This window comes from Molossus molossus, unplaced genomic scaffold (genome assembly GCF_014108415.1).
Source record: "Molossus molossus isolate mMolMol1 unplaced genomic scaffold, mMolMol1.p scaffold_m16_p_1, whole genome shotgun sequence".
Classification (NCBI taxonomy): domain Eukaryota; kingdom Metazoa; phylum Chordata; class Mammalia; order Chiroptera; family Molossidae; genus Molossus; species Molossus molossus.
In genome coordinates this window covers 162,947,834-162,970,398 of record NW_023425344.1, presented here as the reverse complement: position 1 = coordinate 162,970,398, position 22,565 = coordinate 162,947,834, and the positions used below count along the sequence as shown (strand labels likewise).

General features: G+C 42.2%; 1 protein-coding gene across 1 annotated transcript in view; it reads left to right on the top strand.

Annotated features, from left to right (window-relative positions):
• PRKD1 (protein kinase D1) overlaps positions 1–22,565 on the top strand; it is a 154,668-nt gene that overhangs the window by 118,498 nt on the left and 13,605 nt on the right. The window contains exons 14-16 of the mRNA XM_036265975.1: positions 13,930–14,091; positions 14,639–14,737; positions 15,635–15,902. Of these exons, the coding sequence (XP_036121868.1) occupies positions 13,930–14,091; positions 14,639–14,737; positions 15,635–15,902 (529 nt within the window). The remainder of the gene's footprint in view (positions 1–13,929; positions 14,092–14,638; positions 14,738–15,634; positions 15,903–22,565) is intronic.

Here is a 22,565-nt window from a genome sequence, read left to right as displayed (position 1 = left end):
GAGTCTTTAGTCAGCCTCCACCTTATCTCTCCCTGGTTTAGCAGTTTTCTTTTTCTCATTTCATTAAATATATCGACTTGTCCTGCCTTTTAGCTTGCAGGCGTCTCACCGGACTCCACATCTCCTGTTCGGCTGAGTCTTTCATTTCTCTTCAAGTCATCGTCTGTCCCATACTCTTGGCCTCTGGCCGTTGCTCAGCTTTGAGTTCCAAGCCTGGATGCCAGTCTTGGTTCACTTGGCTCATCAGTTTGATTGATCTTCCAGATCCACCAATCCTCTCTGTCCTGTGCTACTTTCCGTATCTCCTTTGTATTTATGGTTTCTAGTCTCAGTATAAAGTACTTTAATATTTATCAAGTACGTCTTATGTAATAATTAGACTATAAGCAATTTGAAGGTCTCAGCAGTACCTTTTTTTTTTTCAACTTCCACAACGCCGAGCATGGTAGAAAACATAATACAGGTAATTGATTAACATTTGACGAAATTGTTTGAAATCATATACTGTATTTTCTTACATTCTTTCTCAGGGCCTTTGTTATAACACCTTTCATATAAATAAATCATTAAATTTTAGGCTCTAATGACAAAATTCTAGTATTTGATGGGTGGGGAAGGTTTGTAGAATAGCCACTCATTGTCCCAGTTGGTACAGGCTGTCTCAAAAGTTAAGCCCTAGGGCAGGAAATTGTGTATTGGGTGCAAAGTAAATCAGACGACTTGTCAGAGTTTTACTTTGAAAGGCCGTGGAACCTCAAGATCAGGAGGATATTTGGTAACAGGAGAACACTCTGGTGCTTCATGGGCTTAAAAATAGAATAAGCTGTAGGGAAGAATTCCTGCCAGCCAGGAAGAATAGGGAATCCAAATGGTCAATGAGGGTGGGGTACTGTGGTGAGAAGACCGCCAACAGGCAGCATTCAGAAGTCCAGACAGCATGCTCACATGGGAAGTGAGCTCGTGGTGCGGAGGCTCAGTAGCAGGCCTCTTGAAGCATACTGGATAGAACAGGCAGTACCCACGTCCTAAATGGACTTGAGTCCAAGGAACGAATTAAGGCAATGTATAACATAGTGTTTAAAGAATATAGGTTCTAGAGTTAGACTGCCTGGATTCAAATGTTAGCCTTGTATTTAAGAGTTCTTAGGAGCTTACATAAGTTACATAAGCTCTCTGTGCCTCAGTTTCCTTATCTAGAAAACCTCATAGACATGAAAATCAAATGTGATAATTCGTGAAACTCAGCAGTGCCTGGCAAGTTTTTATACTTAGGAGATGTTACGAGTTTGCCACCACTGAGTTATAAGTCTAGCTCCTAGGAACAAGATCAAATAACATGATGTTGAATTTCCTGAGGTGGACCTGGAGACACCTAATTTCATCATAACAAAGAACATGTATTTGACACAAATCCTGGGCTAGGGCTGAACATGCCTTAACATGTGCCTGGCCCCTGGCAGGTATTTAGTATTTGTTTAACAAATTATGTAGCCACACCTGAAGGAACAGAGGGATACAGAGTTGAAGAGCATGCCAATAAAACAATGAAGTATTTCAAATCGTCCTTCCTTTTTGTCTAAAAAACATGGCAATTTGTCTTCATGAAGGAAGATTAAATATATATCTTATAAATACATGGCTTTGTTCTCTTAGTCTAAAAAATGATCAAGAGTAGGTGGAGAAGAGATCATCGTGATAGAAAACCTGAGAATAATGTTGCCAAGTGTGGGCGGGAAAATGAAAATTTTTGCAAACTTTTGATTTTTTTTTTTTTAAATTACGGAGTTCATTTTATTTTTTTAGAGGAAAATATGCAAAACTTGAGTGCCTTCTCTTGTAGTATGCAGTGAGAGGTTATTTTATACTTTTGATCCTGGAGGGCTCACAAGGAGGCCGAGGGAGGCCACGACCCAGTGACAGCGTCCAGGTTCTTGGCGCAGGAAAGAATTCAAGCACGAGGTAGAAAGATTTGCAAAGCACAGCGGATTTATTGAAGTGACAGTATACGCTCAAAGAAAGGGAATGTGGGCGAACTCAGAGAGTGAGTCATGCCGAGGGGTCTGGGTGGAGGTTTTTATCAGTTATGGGCAAGGGGAGGGAATGGGGGTGGTTCACGGTCTCTGACACTGGGGGTGTGCTCATCAGCACAGCTCACCTCAACCCTTCCTCTCTTGAGGATGGCTCTTTCTCTGGTCTTCTCGGAACTGTCGTGGTGAGCTGCAGGGCAGAGTAGCTTCCAAACTGCGATGTAGGTCAACATGGCTAGCAGGTCAGGCTGGTTTTGGTTGTTTTAACTGTCTCTTACCCCGGGAAACTGGGAAGGGGGCAGCGAGGGAACAGGTGTCTAGCCACAAGTCAGATCCATAGTGTCCTAACCTAGAAGGGGAGGGTAGAGCTTGGGGCCTCCGTTTCTCAGGCTAACTATCCTGCCTCATTTTTGGGGTTTCATCTCATCTGTTTATATTTCTTCAAATATTTCTTTCTTTGTATTTTATTACACATAATTTACTTGAAATTGTTTTTTTAGACATGTTTTGCAACTCTAAGATCACCTTATCTTCTGCATATTGCAAAAAATACAGCTTACAGATTATGTGTATACATATCTAAAATAGAGGAAAAAGAAAACAAAGATTTATTATAAGAAAAGGAAAAAGAACTTAGAAAACATTTTAAATGTGTTTAATAAGAAGTTAGTCGTAGTGAAAACTTCATGTCAAAAGGCCAGATCCCAACATTTCTATTTTTTATTAAATCTTTTTTTTAGCACCTTGTTCCCTTCATTATGGAATTCATCTGACTTGGTATGCTTGCTTCACAGAAATGTTTTGGGGGGGACTAAATTAAATAATGTATAACATGTTTTTTACATCAGTGTTTCCCATCATATTGTCAGAAGAAGTTTGTGTTAACTTCCAGAAGGGAGTGGGATTTAAGATTGCCTCACCGAAACAATGTAGAAAACACTGTGTACGATATTTAGGCCATCCTCATCTTGGAAGGGAACACAGTCTATCACGTATTAAAGATTCTGAGACGGCCCACATTTAAGAACTTGTTTAATGTTGAGAAGAAATACATTGTACCACAGAACCCTTACGCAAATGTAAGATGTCACTGCTTGACTTTTTGCACATAATGTGTCGTCATCTGTCCCAGTCCAGTAGGCCCTGTGTTCATTCCCGTTCCCACTATCTGACACGTGAGACATGGAAAGGTTATGTGTCTGCACAGACCATTTAATATTATAATAGAATGCTGGGCTTTCTGGAGTGCTGACATCTAAATATAGAAGCTGGGCCACATCGATATGATTTGTTAAAAATTACACTTTCAATCTCACACCAGGACGGGATTGGATTTATGTGTTCATGGAAGGTAGATTAACAGGAAATAAAAATGTGTTCCAGGTGTGTCTCCGTTGCCATGCATTTGATAGCAAATAGGAAAAGTATCCAGGTAGTTGAAGTTTTCCGCTTGATCTACAATATATCCATGATGGTCTGCATACAGATCGCAAGTTTCTTCTTTTAACAAGCCATACTTTTAATTTCTTGCCTTTTCTCTAAACACAGACTAAGTAGAGACATAGAGGAAAGGGGGGCCAGCTTTCTGGGGGAATGTTTGCTAACACTGAATTTTTTCTAACGGTATCGCTCAGTTACTAATTTTCTGTCTTTGATGCCTCTCTTTCTGGTTTTCAAATATCATGCTCTTTTGCCTAAATTCAATGGGAAAAAGCTGACCTTGGTTGGAGGCTAGAGGTGGGTACTCAGATGCACCCAAAGTCCTTGCTATATGAGGGTCTTTTCCAAATTCTCTTGATAGAAATTACTCACCCACCTTCCAAAGTTATATACAAACATCGGTGCCAGTGAAACATCAGTGTATGAGTCCAGATGGTGGGCTTAAGACATCCGGATTTTATTCTTTTAATTTCCCATTCCTACCTCTAACATGAATGATTCTTGTTGATGGGGAGCAAACGGGAGATCTTTTTATAGTATTGTCACCTGGTGAAAAGTCACGAAGGGTGGGAAACAAGATGAGATATAATGAGAGCTTTTCTTAAGTGTTGTTTTCTGCATCCTCCTTCTCCCCCTCTGCATTTAGCTTCCTTTTATAGGGAAGAAGAACACTCATTGTATGTACCACAAGTCTGCAGCAGCCTGGAGTCTCAAGCCAGATTGAAGCATGTCCATAGTTGATGAAGTGCAGAATGACTGAGGGGTGTTTCCATAGGTTTATATACAGTAACACAGAAGTTTGACATCAGGCCCGAGCTGATTTTTTCTGCTATGCAAATATTGGTCTTTTTAAAAAAACGTCTTGGTCCAGTATTACTTAATAGAATACATAAACTTACAGCGAATTTAGGATGAAAAACAAAAACTAATGGTAAATTTTGCATTAATAGCTTACCAGCAAAAAGTTGACTCCCTATCTTGATATCAGGGCACTGTGTGTATGTATTGTCATCAGCAGTTAACAGAGATGCTTCAGTTTATTCTTTCTCCCATGGAATTTTGAACAATATTTTACCTGGATCATTCTGTGCTACTTAGAGCCCCAATGAAAGTAACAGTATACTCCAGTTCTAATGGATGGGTTGAGCAAACAATTTTTAGCAGGAATGACCTGAATGTTTCCGGCTTCCCAGAGTCTAATGAGCTGCATTTGATTGTGGCCCCCTTGATCTAAGTCAGCCAGTGATCCCTGTTCACAGGAGGATGGACTGTGGTATCTAATCTTGTCGTTGAAATAAGACAGTGCGCCTTTTTCTTTTGACGGTGTATGTTAGCTTTATTTCCTCAGTTTGTATCAGTGCACATTTCTGAAATTTCACAGATGAAATCCGCCCCCTCAAAAAAAAATTACCTCCTGAAAGATAAGTACTAAAGTATGAGCCTACTTAAATTGAGTTTTTGCCACTGAACTGAAACGGGAACCCATTAGCATACTACAGCCAAATGATGTCCAATCTCACTTTAGGTCACAGGCTCTTTTACTGGTGCCACATCGCCTGGCATCACGGCAGAAGCACCGCCCATCACCGAAGTTTGCACACACAGCAAGGGGAGGGCAGGGAGGACAAGCTAGGAGCAAGTTTGTGGCCGTTCATTTCTGACGTAGCCTCTGTTCGGCGAGAGGCAAGAGGACATTTTCATTTCCACCACTTAGAGTATATTTTCAGTTGTCAAATGAAAGAGAGAAACGAGGCCCAGCTCTTCTAAAAATTACAGAACATCTTCCCAACAATAACAGCAGCTAAGCTTTCCTGTGTTTCAGGCGTGATGCGAGGTGTTTTGTAGATGTTAAGTAAGTCAGTCTTAGAGGACAAGGTCAGAACTGGGTTACTGTCCCCGTTTACATATGAAGAGGCAGGATCAGGAGCTGGGACATGGCAGAGCAGGAACTCAGTCTGTGTCCAGACACCGTGCTCCTGCGATCACGCCCCGCCCCTCAAGGCCTTCCTTGGGTCATGTCTGTCCTGCGGTAGGGCCATCAAATCAAAAACAGAAGAAGAAGGGATTTGCAAGCCCTTTTCCAAGGAAGGGGTGGATGTGCAGTGGCCATTAGCATCTCAATAGCCCATCTTGGGTCCTTTGTTTCTCATCCTCCGGACAATCATGAAATCATAGGAAATTTGATTTTCACTGGCTGTAGAAGGGGAGTCAGCAGGGAGGGAAGGGGGAATTTTAAAGGAACATCCTGACTCTGGCCTTTGCTGCTGCTACTTCGCTGTCTCTTGCCGTGAATGCTTCCTTGTGGGCTTTGAGGATGAGCTGAAACTAAGGACAATCTCCCTTTTTAGAGCTACATATAAAATAAATACAGATCACTTAGATAGTAGGGAAATTGCATGTTTATTCCTATCAAATATGCCCAAATAGTTACAAAAGCAGTGGCCAAGTCTCCTATATTTTGAGGAAACGGTGCCTGGAAAAGACCAGGACGTCTTTGTTATGCCCTTGGGAGTCTAGAAAGTCCGTTTGCAACTCATGCCAGTGGTGGCATCTCTACCATTCACATCCTTAGTATTGATATTTACCATAAAAATCGTTACTTCTGAGCATGTGATTCGTCAGCGGAATCCCGACACTGCCTAGCAGATTCAGGTGAACTCGCGGTGAAACAGTTTGCCACGTTTCTTTTCCTGAAGAGAGGACATCACATCTACCCTATGGGATGTAAAATGCACTGTCACTCAATATGTCAGATATGTATTGGCATATCTTCAGTAAAATAATGCAAATCTTAATGGGACTACATCAAACTAAAATGCGTTTGCACAGCAAAGGAAACCATCAACAAAATGGAAAGACAACCCACTGAATGGGAGAGTGTATTCGCCAATATATTCCTAGGGCTTAACATCCGAAATGTATGAGGAACTTAAAAAACTCAACACCAAAAAACAAACAGTCCAATTAGGAAATGGGCAAAGGACCTGAATAGACATTTCTCCAAAGAGGACACACAGATGGCCAATAGACATGTGAAAGGGTGCTCTATGTCACTAATCATCAGAGAGATGCAGATATCACCTCACACCAGCCAGAATGACTGCCACAATGAAAATAACAAGTGTTGATGAGGATGTGGAGAAAAGGGAACCCTTGTGCGTTGTTGGTGCAAATGCAGACTGGTGCAGCCACTGTGGAAAACAATACGGAGTTTCCTCAAAAAATTAAAAATGGAACTGCCTTATGCCCCAGCAATGCCCCTTCTGGGAATATATCCTGAGAATCCTGAAACACCAATTTAAAGGAATATATACACCACTATGTTTATTGCAGCATTATTTACAATAGCCAAAAATAGCCAAGATTTGGAAGCAGCCCAAGTGTCCATCAGTAGATGAATGGATAAAAAAGCTGTGGTACATTTATACAGTGGAATACTACTCAACTATTAGAAAGGAAGGAAGGAAGGAAGGAAGGAAGGAAGGAAGGAAGGAAGGAAGGAAGGAAGGAAGGAATCTTTCCTTTTGCAACATCCTGGATGGACCTGGAGAGTATTATGCTAAGTGAAATAAGCCAGTCAGAGAAAGATAAATACTGTATGATTTCACTTATGTGTGGAATCTAATGAACAAAATAAACTAACAAAGTGGAGACAGACTCATAGATACAGAGAACAGACTGACAGCTGTCAGAGGGAGGCGATTGGGGGCTGAGTAAGAAGGATGAAGTGATTAAGCAAAGACAAAGAAGAGAGGCTCATGGACACAGACAACAGTGTGGTGACTGCTAGGGGCAAGTGCGGTGGAGGAAGGTACAGGAGGGATAAATAGTGATGGAAGGAGACTTGACTTGGAGTTGTGAACACACAATACAGTATACACATGATTATAGAACTGTATACCTGAAACCTGTATACTTTTATTAAACAATGTCACCCCAATAAATTCAATTCAAAAAAGAATATTCATATACTGAAAAGTAAGGAGATATAGGGAATATTCATCCTTCAATCAAATTTATAAACTTATATTGGGTATTTAATGTGTATCAGGCACTAGGCTTACACAAACTTGGAATATAACTGATAAAATAGAGTCCTTAAGGAGCTTGTAGTCTTGTAGGTAAGTCATAGATTCACCAGCAACTCAATATGTTAACTTATGAAGGAGGATTGATCCAAAAACTGTGAGAACAGAGAGACATCCAGGTCAAACCGTGGAGCCAGGACAGCTGCCTGACCGCTGAGTGTCCACAGCAGGAACATGGTCGAGTTCTGGCTGAGAGAACAGGGTGTATGAAAGCATGGACAAGGGAGAGCAAGCATGGCTTCTCCTGGAAGTAGTTCAGTGTGGCCAGAGAGAGGGGTAGGGATGCGGGAGAAGAAGAGAAGAAGCTGGAGAAGTATTTGGGCGGGAGGAGGAAAAGGATCTGTTAGTAAACGGCCCCGTGTGCCCTGCTAAAGGGGTACCTGCACCTCCTCCGCAGCCAGTGGTGATTATTGTGACATAGAAGCAAGATGGTATGGTTCAGAATCACCCCTGGGAAGATCACAGTGGCAGCCTTTTAAAGACTGGATTGGAGGAGAACAAGACCTAAGATGCGATCACCTGGGAGGCTGTGGCAGATGCCAAGGGAAGAGATGAGGCTTGGACCAGGGCTGTAAGGGTGAGGACTAAGGTGAGGTGTCAGTGTGACAGAAGTTAAGGAGGTGGGCTCTCTTCATTTCACGCATCAGTTGGTTTTGGGATTGAGGGAGAAGTAAATATTTAGTAGAACTCTCAGTTTCAGACTGAGATGGCTGGCCATTCACCAAGAGAGGAATTGCAGAAGGAAAAACATCCTTTCCCATTATTCGTCATCTTTCCTCTAAATGCACATACCCAAAACACAGTTGGATATAAGATTCTGGAGTTAAGGAGAGCGAGCTGAGGTTACCACATCAATCTGAGCATTATGCTTCACGAGTCTTTTTACAGTCATCGGCTATCCACCTGAGGACTTCTCCGAGCATCTATCCGGGAATTACATGCTATTTCCCCTTCATTACACATTCGGTGATCATGATTTCTAGGGCCATCAGGGAAGCATAAACTGTAAGAGACTTGTGATTAGAAAATGGAAGGGGGGTGTGCTCTTTCTCAACCCAGGAAAATGGGCAGAAATGAGAATGAACACAGCCTCTGAGGGCTCACCTCTGGGCACCTCCGTCCCCTCCTCGCCACTGCGGATATTCTCCCCTTTGCACTGAGGATTTAGATCGTGGGCTCATCACTGTTAAGTGCATCTGGTTCTGTCTCAGTAGGAGCTAAATCATTTATTCGTTTTTATAGAAAAGAAGTCCCCATATTATCTCTGTATTCCTCCTAAGTAACCTGCGGGAAAGTTGTCGATTCTAATTCTCCTGATTCCCACCTTTCATGTTTTAGTATAAGAGTCCTGAAGGAAAAAGATAGGGGGAAATAGGTCATCTTCAATTTCTCACAGCTATATATGGAATGACGTATCCAGGAACAATACTAAAATTAAATATAAGTGCACATGAAATAGTAACACGAATCCAGGATATAGAACACAATAGAATGTAAACATAAAGATGTTAATTAGCTAAATCTTTATTATATAATATACTGTTACTTTTATTAAAGCCTTTGCTTTTAGGGACTAGTCTCTATTGACTACATAAGAATTCTCTAGGCAGCTTGAGTCAGGAAAATGTTTATCTTGATCTCCAAATGGTATTTCCTCCCAGACTTCAAAGCAACTTATATTCACCCCATGGAGATGTCATCAATCTGTTATGTGTGAATGGACACTATTCTTTCCTGTACTTGACCAAATGTTTCGTTTCCTGAAAATTAGATTACTTAAATGCAACAAACAGATGGCCAGAAAGTCCTGTAGTACTTACTCTGCCATGAAATTTATTCTCTGAATTCCTGAAGTAGGCCTGAGAAGTTAGCAAAAATTCTTTCTGAACACTGGTATGCCATAGTTGATATTGCAGTTGTCACGTCATTTTATTAATTCAGTTACTTTGGACATTAGGAGGAAAAGTTTGAAAATGTATTTTATATAGAAAAGCTTATGTATTTTATATTTTAAATAGAAATTTTAAATTGGGGATATGTCACATGGACCAGTGTGGTTGAAGCTTATCTTAGAGATACTCTTAAGGTTTTAAAAAGATAATACAAATTATGCATGATGATAGAAAATGAGAGCTTGAATTTTTTTCTATTTTTAGTCTCCAAATATTATCCTCTCTAGGCTAAAGAAATACTTTTCATGAGTATAGTATAGAGAATTTGGGTAAATACAGCATGATTCTTTATATTCTGTCTATATATATTTTTTTGCTTTTTTTTTTTTTTACTGTCAAATGTAAAAACAAGTTTGGTCATTTATTTCAATGCAAAGAAATATATAGCTTATGAGGAAGCATTTATGATGGCCTTCTCTCAACCATATATAATAAAGTTTAAAAGTATCAACTTATTATATATCAGCTGTGCAGAAAACATAAAGTCATGGTGCTGTTGGAAAGTTTTTTCAGTTACCACTCAACGTATTCATTCGCAAACCTAGAAAGCATAAGGTTTTTATTGAAGATCAAGGGCCAGGTACAACAAATGAATGAGTTTAAACTTTCCTAAACCTTTTTTTTTTTTTTTTTTTTTTACCATTTGTGTATATTTGGCCTTTAGTTCAATGCTTGCATTGAATGTAAGTTTTATACCTGGCCTTGGCTGGCATGGCTTAGGTGGTTGGAGTGCCGTTCCTTACACCAAGGGCTGGTGGTTTTGATTCCCAGTCAGGGCACACACCCAGGTTGCAGGTTTGATCCCCAGTCTGGGTGCTTGTGGGAGGCAACTGATTGATGTTTCTCTCTCACACAGATTTTTTTTTTCTCTCTCTCTCTCTTTCTCACTCTTCCTCTCTCTAAAATCAATAATAAAAATAATTGTATGTTTAAGTGGATTCAAAGTCATCAAGAAATAGCAAAGTTTTCTCTAATCCTTTTCAGAAAGATGCTAATAGAGTATGATAGTCTCCAGGTCCCTCCATGCTGTCTCAAAGAGTAAGAGCTCCCTTTTTAAGCTGCATAATATTCCATTTTGTATCTGTACAACAGCTTTTTTATCCACTCATCTACTAATGGACTATTTACAGATCTTAATAACTAGCACTGCTATGAACATAGGGGTGCATATATTCTTTCTGATTAGATACTAATATGCTAAGTGAAATGAGCCAGTTAAAGAAAGACTAATATCACATGATCTAATATATATATGGAATCTAATGAACAAAATAAACTGACAAACAAAAGAGGTCTAGAGGTATGGATGCAGACAACAGAATAGCAGATCTCAGTGGGCAGGGGTGGGTGAGGGGATGGGAAGAGATTAACCAAAGAACATATATGCATATATGCATAAACCATGGACACAGACAATAGTGGACAATAGTGTAGGGAAGGCCTGGGGTGGAGCAAGGGTTGGAGTAAGAAGGGGAAAAAAAAGGGGGGGGGGGAGAACATTGGGAGGCATCTGTAATACTGTCAACAACAAAAAATGTTTAAGAAAAACATGCTAATAGAGGACATTTGTAGAGTCCTTCAGATTTGCACTGAACATGGCACAGCATGGTTAGCAAGGAATAATCTCATTAATCTGTTTCATACGTTTGTGCTAGAACATTCTGTAAATACACCAATTAGATAAACACATTAAAGTCGAATTCTCTTTGGGGGGGGGTGCTCCTCAGGTCATGTTGTGGCGCGGGGAGAAGGGGCAAAGGGACATACTGAGTGAAGGACTTCAGTGCCTTTACTTAGAGGAAAACAGGTAGAGGCACCTGAGGGCTGACCCTGTGTCTATCAGATCATTTAGGTAGGAGAGCTTCCAGGTCATGGGCGACTCCCTCTGCTTTCCCAGCCTTCATAACCTAAAGCAAAATCTGCAGAAGCAGCCGGCCAGCTGAGGAGTGAGGGTGTGGTTTCGTTAACCCCACCCACTCCAGGTGCTTCAGCTCTGAGCTGGAGACACTAACAGCCCCACTTGGTTCTCCCCGGACCTCCCTGTGCTCCCTGTGCCCTTCCTTAACCTTGGTCTTCTCTTTCTCACTCTAGTTTTCCCTCTGTCTACACACAGGGGACCCCTTTGCCTTGCTGCCTGCTTCTATTGTCCGCTCCTTTCCTGTTCATTGTTCCTGCTCCCCACCCAAACAACAAGGTCTTGGCCAGTTAAGGAAGCCTAACGCCCCAGAAAATTGCTTTTAAGTGTTTGAAGTTAGAGTAAACAGGAAAAAAAATCAATTAAAAAGATACTCAAAAGAAGAAGGCGCACTTAGCACATCACGTGTAGACTTGTCCAAGGAGAATCATAACTCAGGCGGGATGCTCCTGTCATCCTTAAAGCTTCTGCTGTGATGATTGATTTATAAGAGGACAGCTGACACACCTGGACACCCAGAGGATGGCAGTCTGTGCAGTTGGTGTGGCTCCTCTGGGCGCAGGTGAAGGTACGAATAATGAGATCACTCGCATTCCACATTGCGATCAGATATATGTAGTCATTCCTTCCAGTCTCCCACCTAAGCACCTGATGCTTCCATACTGGTCAAAGCCAGCAAGCTCTCTGGCCTTATTTGTAGGAGGTCAGGACAGATGAAGTTAGAGTAGTGAGAGTGGGCCACCCCCTCTCCACGTGCTTCGCTCGGACCAGGAGAGAGTAACTCTGGAGGCCGAGCAGCCGAAGTAGCCAGATCTGACCAGTAAACAGTTGCAAGAACAATGACTTCAGCTGTCTGGAGGTAAAGGCCATTGAGTGGGTGTGCAGGCACCTCTTGAACCTCGTTCAGAAATGTACTCCATGACCCTGTTATGCTGCACGACTGGGCACCAAGTCATCAGAATCAAAAAGACTCCTCAGCCCTGGCTGGTTTGGCTCAGCAGTTAGAGTCTTTGGTCCGAAGACTGAGGGGTTGCAGGTTCAGTTCTGGTCAGGGGCAGGTATCTGAGTTTCAGGTTCATCCCTGGCCCCTGTCAGGGCCATGTGAGAGGCAACCAATGGATGTGTCTCTCCCACATCAAAGTCTCTCTCTCTCCCTCCCTTCCACTCTACCTAAAAAACGAATGGAAAAGTATCCTCGGGTGAGGATTAACAACAAGACTCCTCAGATCCTAGGCAGAGATCAAAATTGCCAAGTAGTGGTAGGACACCCTGAGAGACAGGTTCCCATCAGAGGAGCTTCTGCCAACCAGAGTGGGCTCCATGTCCACCCGGTCAGCACAGGCCTCCCCGCTGATGGGCGCGTGGAGGACGACTACAGTCAGATTCACCCGCAGCCCCCTCTGCTGCTCACCACCCAGCATCTGTCTGTGGAGTCTGAACAGTGAGCCTGTTCAGGTTGCAAATGGTTTGTGAAAACTTCCATTTTACATACAATTTTATCACTCACTGAGGTTTTTTCCTAAAATAAAGCATTTATTTTATTCTTTCTTTGTTCAGCTGTTCGCACATTTAAGTTCGATCCTGTTTTTTATCCTTTAGGTAGTTTTGTTCATGATTTTTTTTTTCTGTTTCTCATTGAAATACAAGTGGACTCTATAATCATTTTATAAATATTGGTTTTTGGGTGGTTTTTTTTTGTTATTGTGTGTAGAAAAAAAAGAGCAAAGGTCAAATGCTGAACGGCTTTTGTTGAGAACCCCGACCGGCGTCCAGACTCAGGCAGCCTTGCACAGGCCCATCTGATGTCAAAAGTAATTTAGCTTGACGTGTGTGCCAATGCAGGCTATCATTATTGGCCATTACTTTATTGTGGAAATTTAATTAAGTTCTTGAGAACAATGCAAATCTGCCACCCAGCATAGTATGCTGGACAAAGCAAGGGCTCAAGAATTTTTTTTTCACTGTTTTCATGGTGCTCCTCACTCCATACAACAGCCTCCGTAGCACGTACTGTGGCCCCCAGAAGCCGCGCATTCCGAAAGGATCCGCCCGATGCGCTTCATCGGGGCCCACAGACGCCCTCCATGTACACGTTTCATCTTTTCTCCGTTGCATCTCCATCGAGTGTGCAAGGGAGTCTTGCATGCTTATTTAAGGCAGTGTGCTTAATATTGGAGAGGATCCTAAGAAAGTACAGATTTCTCAATATGGTATTCTAATTAAAACCTAATTAGCAATTCACTGTGCTGGAACTTGGATTTTTAGCATAGGAAGAAAAAAAAAAAACAATTTCACTGTGCGTAGAAAGTAAAGATGTATTTTTTTTTTTTTTGGAGACATTAAAATTTCAAAAATATAAGGTAAGGCATGTGGGATTTAGAGGTGTGAAAAATCTTAACTGTGGGTTTCTCCGTAGCGTGTGGCTTGAACAGTTTTGTATAATCATGAGCCTGCCAAGCGGTATCAGAAAGCTCATTTTCTTCAAGTGCTTTATTTATCTTTACTAGAACCTTCATCACCCCGGTGTTGTGAATCTGGAGTGTATGTTTGAGACGCCCGAAAGAGTGTTTGTTGTTATGGAAAAGCTCCATGGAGACATGCTGGAGATGATCCTGTCCAGTGAAAAGGGCAGGTTGCCAGAGCACATCACCAAGTTTCTAATTACTCAGGTAAGAGATCAATTAGAGGCAGAAAAAAAGATACTATGCAATGTCAAATGTTATCACTGTTTAGCTGCAGCTTTCTAGCCTAATTGTCTGGCCCCTACCTCCAGAGTCTAAACTGGACTCCAAAAGGTTGGCTCACTGTAGTATCTAATTTGTGTCTGTGGCGCCCAGGGCCCCGTGTACTAAATGAGTACTGTGTTTGCAGCCCGCGTGTTAAAACTACTCATGAAATTATTAAATGCACAGTGGCTGAGTCCTGGTTCTTTGAAAACATTCCGTAATGGGTAGCCCTGTTGGATGTTATTGAATTCTTTTATCTACACTTGTCTTCATTGCTATATAAATACCATAAGATGCCATGTTTTCTGTTCAAGTTTCCTTAGAAAACTGCTACATTCATCTCGCTTATTTCAGTGTCTCGGGCACAAAGAAGCTTAACTGTTCATTGTGAGTTCTCTCTTGGCCCTTTACGTTTATATCCTAGTAGAAGCATTTTAAAATCAACTAGTAGGCCAACGTAAAATGATTTCGCCGGTGTTCTTCTTTACAGATACTCGTGGCCTTGCGGCATCTTCACTTTAAAAACATCGTTCACTGCGACCTCAAACCGGAAAACGTGTTGCTGGCGTCGGCGGACCCTTTCCCGCAGGCAAGTAGCAAAGCCTCTCGGCTCGTCCCGCTCCCTGGCAGCGCGCTGTCACCTCTTCCTTCAGACCGTCGTTTGTCTCAAATTCGATGTGTTTGTTTCCATGCGTTTGTCACCCTCCTACACTGTCGGGACTGCGGCCTTCGCCCTCCGGCTTCTCGGTTCAGCCTGCCTCAGGCAGCCCAGCCCCTCCTCCACCTCGAGCTTCTGCTGTGTGCAGCCCTGGCCAGTGTTCAAGGCACTGGCCTGCGAGGGAGAAGACTGAAGGGGCCCAGGGATGCCACCAGCTCGCTGGTGCCAGGCGGGACATTAGAGTTCAGTGTGGTTCTCGGGGACAAGTGCAAAAGTGCCTTCTTTTCCTCAAGTTGGAGGATGGAAAGCAACTGGATCTGTTCCCAGGGAATCTTGTAGCTGAAGTGACCTGCCCAAGTGGCTGTCCTGCCTTGCCTCCCGGACACCTGCAGGTCCTTCCTGGGTGCCCGTGAAGAGCTAACTGAGAGGATCATTATGGATGACGTGACGTCGTCCTGTGCGTATCCTTCAACCTTTGTTTATACTGAGCCTTTAAGTTAAGTCCATCGCTTCCCTGATTTGCATGATGTTTTCCTGCCTTGCAAAACAATTATACATGTTTTCACATTTATCTCTTTGTTTGGAAGGTGAGGGAGGAAGGGGGATGTTTAGATGATATTTTTATGAATGAAATCATACTTTGTCTCAGTATATAAACCACTATCTACGAGTATGTAAAATGGAAAACAGCTATTACTTCTACCGTGAGAACTCCATACAGTATACATAAAGTATTATGGTTGCCTTTGGCAGACCCAGGCTCAGACACACACGGACACACAGCCAGTTTGGGACCTGACCATGTCTGCAAACCGTTGTCATCAACAGGTGAAACTTTGTGATTTTGGTTTTGCCCGCATTATTGGAGAGAAGTCTTTCCGGAGGTCGGTGGTGGGTACCCCTGCTTACCTGGCTCCTGAGGTCCTCAGGAACAAGGGCTACAATCGCTCTCTCGACATGTGGTCCGTGGGGGTCATCATCTACGTCAGCCTCAGTGGCACGTTCCCGTTCAACGAAGACGAAGACATACACGACCAAATCCAGAATGCTGCTTTCATGTACCCACCCAACCCCTGGAAGGAAATCTCTTACGAAGGTAACAGTTTTCATTCAGAAATAATAGTGGCGAAATCCTTGCCATACTATCCTTTCAGTTGTTAGCTAATACATTTGTATGCGCTCGTGGTGACTTGCCCGTTGGAGTAGGGGGACACATTGGAGTAGGGGGACACACTGATTGAGACGGACTGAGAAGTACAGGACGTGGAGACCAGACACACCTGCTGATGAAATGTGCGTGTGTGTATTACCGAGAAATCGAGAAATACACAGGAAGAGGTAAATGAAGCAAAGAGAACTTGTTAATACTTTGGTATATTTCTTTTTATTTTTAATTTATCTTTATTGTAGACAATATTACAGATGTGCCCCCCCCCCCATTTTCCCCTTTGAACCCCTCTTCCCCCTCTTTTCTCCCCACCACACCTTCCCCACGCTGTTGTCTGTGTCCATTGGTTATGTGTATATGCGGACAAGTTCTTTGGTTTGTCTCTTCTCACCCCCCACCCCCTTCCCTCTTTAGAATATATAAATGTTTATACATTGGTATAGTGCTAATATCTAATCTTTACTAAGAATAATCTTAGTATACAACTAAGAGTATATGCTTGTTTCTGTATTAAGCACTTTGAATCTGTTATGGACACAAGAACTTTAGGGTCCTGACATTTTAACGATCCCGTTGCTGATATTTGCATACCAAGTTCTTTGTGTACTGACTCTCTTTGTGTGACTTTAGAGCATGTATGTTACTTTATTTGATCATTTTCCTGGTACATTTAGGTTGTTTCTATTCATTCAATATTAGATAATCCTTACATATAATTTCTTATCTGTATCTCTGATAATATTTTTGATAGGTGACCTTGGCAGTGTTACATTATTTAAATTTAAATTCTTCTTAATCAATATTTCCTTCTTAAAGGAAGAGAGAGAGCGTTGAAAGAAGTGGGGGAGGGGCAGGCAAGGCAGAGACAAGGGCTTGCTCCACGCTTCGGAACCGGGCTCCTCGGTGAATGTGCTTCGGGTTGAATCTCACAGAAACCCTGTAAGATAGGTTTGGCTGTCACACCCACATTCCCAGTGAGAACACTGGTGGAAAAGCAGTGACACCAGGGGCCAAAGCCACCCAGCGGACACGTGGGAGAGCCGGGCTCACACCCAGACTGCCGGCGCGGGCGCTTTTAACTGCTGGTCCTGCTGGCCGCTGTAGTGTTCAGGCAACGCCCAGCTCTGAGTTCGCTCAGATGTGTCACCACTTAAAAAGGCAAATACTTCTTAGATAAACATCTGTTTGATCACTGTTATTGCATGTGGTTGTGTAGAAATAAAAAAAGAGCCTAATTAAGTTTTAGATTACTGTTAGCATTAAAGGCCAAGAGCCATCCATCATCAGGGCTTTGGGTTGCTATTAGCACCAACTTTTTAACAGCCTTAATGAGTTGTAAATTATAGTTAGGTGGATAGACCTTAAAGGAACCTGTGACCTACAAAAGAACTGTCAGGTAGCCAAAGGACTGATGAAATGTCTAGGAGAATTCAACAAAGGCAAAAATAAAGGGTAGTTTTTTTCTTTCTTTCAGGAGGCAGAAAAGAGGGAATTATCAAATAATTTGGTGACCAGTACCCATGCTAGGAAACATTACCTCTCAACATGCTTACCTTTCTACCCGATGCCTTCATGCCAGAAATCCAGTGAAATAACTCGATGTTTTTACTACAGTGCAAGTCGGGACGGTCTCTGAGGCCAGACTTTTCCTGTTATGCAGGAGTAGAACATTAGAAACACACCTCCACATTTTAAAATGTTTTTTTTTTTTGAAATGGTGGAGTACTATTTTTTGAATTAGTGAAATGAATGGTGCCCTCTTGTGTCATGGCAACATGCTGGACCTGAGGCAGATATCCGCTATTTAGGTCATAAATGAATAGCTATAGATTATGGATGTTCAACGACCATCGGTCATAGAGACTGGAAACGTAGCTGTCAATAGCTCAAGACACTCTTGTTGGGAACCACGATATACATACATCGTAAGTCACATGAAAGTAAAGGACAAAACATACAATGTCTTTCAAAGAACTTCAAAGTGTATTGGAGAGATGAGTTATATAAATTTGGGAAAATGATCATGTATTCCCTTGAATTGTTAGCTAGGTATAAAATCAGGGTCTCCAAGGTCAGAGGAAGAAGAATCACTGTGGACTTGACCAGTTAGAATTGCATATTCAGAAGAGATGGAACTTAGGCCAGTCGCTAAACAATTAGAAGGATGGAAGACAGCATTTCGGAAACAGAGAATTACATCATATAATTCAAGTGGCATTTTTATTTGACCAGGAAGTACACGTTTACTTGCCTATAGATATGTCTGAGCACTACAAAGTTTCTGTTACACAAAGTGTGGTGGAGACCAGCTCAGGTAGAACCCTCACTTTTCCAAATGACTCAGGTGTCAGGTTGGGAATTAACTGGCCTGTCTTCTCAGCGTCACCCTGTGGTTCATTCTTGCCTTGAAGCACAGGAGTTGTGCTATTTGCCAATCAGGTTTCTGAATAGCAAATGAATTACCTACCTGCTAGTATATAAACAGAAGTAGTGCTTGAAGATAAATAAAAGTTAGTTAAATTACATTACAAACCCAGGTGAAGTCGTTACAGGCCCAGATTCTTTCTATCTCACTGTTGAGAACAAATCATTTCCTGATTAGAGTTATAACAGGGGCTGCAGGTACGAAATCATTTTCAGCACACGGGATCTGATACATCCACAAGCCAACTAGTGTCTGGGAAAGGATGATCACAGCTGAATTAGTAAAATTTTAGTCTCAGGATACTTTAAACTGCACCAGAACCACTAAGAATCCAGATACATGAAAATAAAAGTTTAGGCACTTTAGTCAAAGGTCAAGATCAGCGGCCAAGCAGTGTGAGATACAGCCCTGTGTGCTGTCCTAATCAGCCATCACTTACTTTTATTGAGCTTCAGCAACTAATCTGTAAAACAGGGCAGTGATTTCTGCCTACAGAGTGAAGTGGTAATAGAGACTGAATGAGATAAAGGATATGAAAGGCGTCTCTAAAGGCAGGTGTGGGGTGAGCCAAGGGCTTGGATTTAGGAAGAGAATAGCAGAACTCTAAGTTAAGAATGGCTCTGGCAGAGAACCAAGAATTGATTGTATAATTTTAGAAAATATATGCATACTGATGATTCCCAAGTGTTCTTCAGACATTTCTTTAATTTTTTTTTTCTTGGCATGAAAAGGCACAAGAAAAAAAAAAAGTTACAAGGTCTTTGTAGCATACACAGATATGTCAGAATGAAACATTTTCTTTATGGTGCATGTTTTCTTTCAGTGTAGACATGGACGTGATACAGTATAACACTGCATACTGGAGGGCTTGAGCTATCCTTGCGTCATCTGATCATCACAACAGTCCTCTAATAAGTAACTTGTTTTAGTCTGTAGTAGAAACCAGAAAGGGTCAGTGACTTGGCTCAGGTCACACAGTGGTAGCACTTGGATTTCAAATCATTTGTCTTCAATCCTTACACCGTACATTGCCACACACCGAAGGGTACTTACTCCTCATGGCTTGATATTGGGAACCTGTAAGGAATATTTTAGACACGTCAATTATTTTTGCTATGATAACATAATAAGCCAAGTACTGGCATTCTGGAGATGTGTTTACTAATAATTTATCAGTGAATTAATCAGGACTCTTGTGTGTAAATAATAGAAACCTACCTCTAACAAACGTGGGTAGAAGATCATTTAACTCACGCCACTGGGAAGTCCAGAAGGTGAATGTCATTCATCTGGGACCCTTGCTCCACCTCAGTGTGGCCTTACGTTACAATGGCTTCTTTCTTAGTTGTGATTCAAAGAGATCCCGCATCAGCTTCAGGCTTCCCTGCTACTCACTGTACGCGATCTCAGAGTAGAAGGGCAGTTCTCTCAGTAAATCAGAGCCCCTGAAATGGGCACTGATTGGCTATGCTTCAGTCCCATGATGCCCCCAGAACAATCTCAGTCACCTCGGGAGTCCGGCCTGATCGCCCTGTGATGCTGGAGAGCACCTCCAGGTCCGAGAGGGATTCCCACAGGGAAACTCACTAAGCTAAACACAAACACAAAAGCATTTACATGCCCATTATAAAAATAGGGTTTTTGTGGGGAGATTTTGTTTGTTTTGGGGGGATTGTGTGTGTGTGTGTGTGTGTGTGTGTGTGTGTGTGTGTACAGGTATGTTCCAAGGTATGATTTGAAAAAATAAGAGAAAATTTGAGGAAAACTTAGTATATGTCATAGTTGAAATGAAGACAGTACAATGACATTTTGAAAGAAAATAATAATAACTATCACTTCTACATTTGCACTGTAACCAAGCACTGCCTTAAACACTACATATATGAACTCATTTACTTGTCCCTGACCTTTGAGCGGACGCTGTCATTTCTGTGAAAGGTGAGGTGGTGTGAGCGTGGAGGGGTGAGCGACTTGCCCACGGTGGGGCCAGGCGGCTGGCTCCAAGGTAGCTGCTCCTACCCACTGCTGGCACCGTCTCTGGTTATCTTCCTAATGGATTTAGCCATCCTTTCATATTAAATTTGTGATGTGCTTGTACATGCTTAAAGCTAGAGTAGTCACACCGTTTTTAATTGTGTCTAAAAATACAGAGAAAGGGGATCATGTTGTGATGACGACCTGTGCTGAGAGCTCTTCCGCCTAAGAGTCTTCGGGACCTCCCCCAGTTCCTCCTCCTCTCAGGTCTCGGTGTCTTGTCCGAAATACGGTGACACAGACTCCTCACTCACTGGTTATTTTAAGTATTCAGTGAAATTGCACTGGAAAGTGCTCAACACACTCACTGACATCTCTGTAATAGCTAAATGTACTGAACGGTTTCTATTTCCCAGTCACTTTACCTGACCTCCACCTCCGTCTGGGCATTGGTATTTAGTTGTACACACATACATAACTGCAACTGTATCAACTTAAGTATGGCCCTGGCTGGTTTTGCTCAGTGGTTAGAGAATCGACCCACAGACCAAAGAATTGGGGGTTCACTTCTGGTCAAGGGCATGTACCTCGGTTGTGGTTCAGTCCCTGGCTCTGGTCAGGGTCGTGCGGGAGGCAGCCAATCAATGTGTCTCTCTCACGTTGATGTTTCTCTCTCTCTCTCTCTCTCTCTCTCTCTCTTATTTACCCCCCTCCTTCCCATTCTATCTGAAGATAAATGGAAAAAAAAATCCTCTGTTGAGGATTTCAAAAATAAAAAAAATATATATATATAAAGTTAAGTATGTAACTAAACACATTTAATTACAGTTATATATGTAGTTCTATATATATATAATTAAATACTTACATTGTATATGGTTATACATATAGCTAAATAAGAATGTATGTATATAAGAAAACCCTGGAGAATGAACCAGATGATTACAGAGAAAAGCACAAGAGGAGAGTCCAGGTCGTGTTGGAGATGGAGTTTGGGAGCTTTTTCAGTTCATTCTCAGGCAGCGTTGTGTGTTCCATTTTGTTTTATTTCATTGTTGTGACTATCTGGATGGTCATTTGACATCATGAAGTTTATCCATTACTACCGATCACTAATTAAACACACCTCCGGCTGTATCTCATACTAGGCTAAGCTTAGCCCTCAGCATATCCATCCTGCGATCTTTCTCAGTTCTTTGAAAGGACTTGCGCACCTATTTGAAAATATTTACTTGACCAGGCAAATTTTCTTTATCTTATGAAAAGGGCAGCCCATTATCACTTAAACATTGTTTCAATGATCAGATAAAACTAAGCAAATTGCACCTTCCTTGATCATGTTCCACCAGTACACCCCTCCTTTCATGGCATGTTTAGGAATTCCAAAACAACAAAAGGCCAAGTTGTCCTGTATGTTTGTTGCATGTATTACATGATAAGGGTGAATCCTGGATGGATTTTGCCAAAGGAAAAAAAATAATTTCAAGACTGAGTCTGTGACTTAAGAAGTAGGCACTAGGGGTGTAGGGCTTAGAAATGGGAAATGAGGAAACCAGCTAACAGAGCATGGACTGCTTGCAGGGCGGGGGATTCCTCAGATCCTTGCCCAAGAACCTCCTTGATTATGGCTCATTTTAAACAATCTGTCATGGTCTAGCTCTAGGTCTGTCCCAGGCAGGTTCGTTTTTGTTTTTGTTTTTGTTTTAGAGAGAGAGAGAGAGAAACATTGACGTGAAAGGGACACATCAAGTGGCTGCCTCCTGCACAAACCAACCAGGGCCGGGGACAAACTGCAACCGAGGTACGCGCCCTTAGCGGGAACCGAACCCCGGTCTCTCTGGACCACAGGCCGACGCTTTAACCGCTGAGCCAAACTGGCCAGGGCTGTCCCAGGCAGTTTTAAACGTGGGCATGCCAACACTGAGTCAGAGGAGCGAGTTAAAAGCAGAGATGTCCAGGTTCAACCCCCATGGAATGCCATCCTGTGCTGAGAATGTCAGAAGTCCGTGGACCCCACTTTGGAAAACGCTGCCCGAGAGCCCTGGCTCCTTGAGCAGGAATTCAGGGTACAGCAGGAACCCCTGAAAGGCCTCTGCTGACTGTGCTCCAAAAAAGTTTAAACTAAGTTCCCAATATTCAAATGTAGATAAATTATAATGTTTCTCACTTAAAAAAAAACAAACAAAAAACCT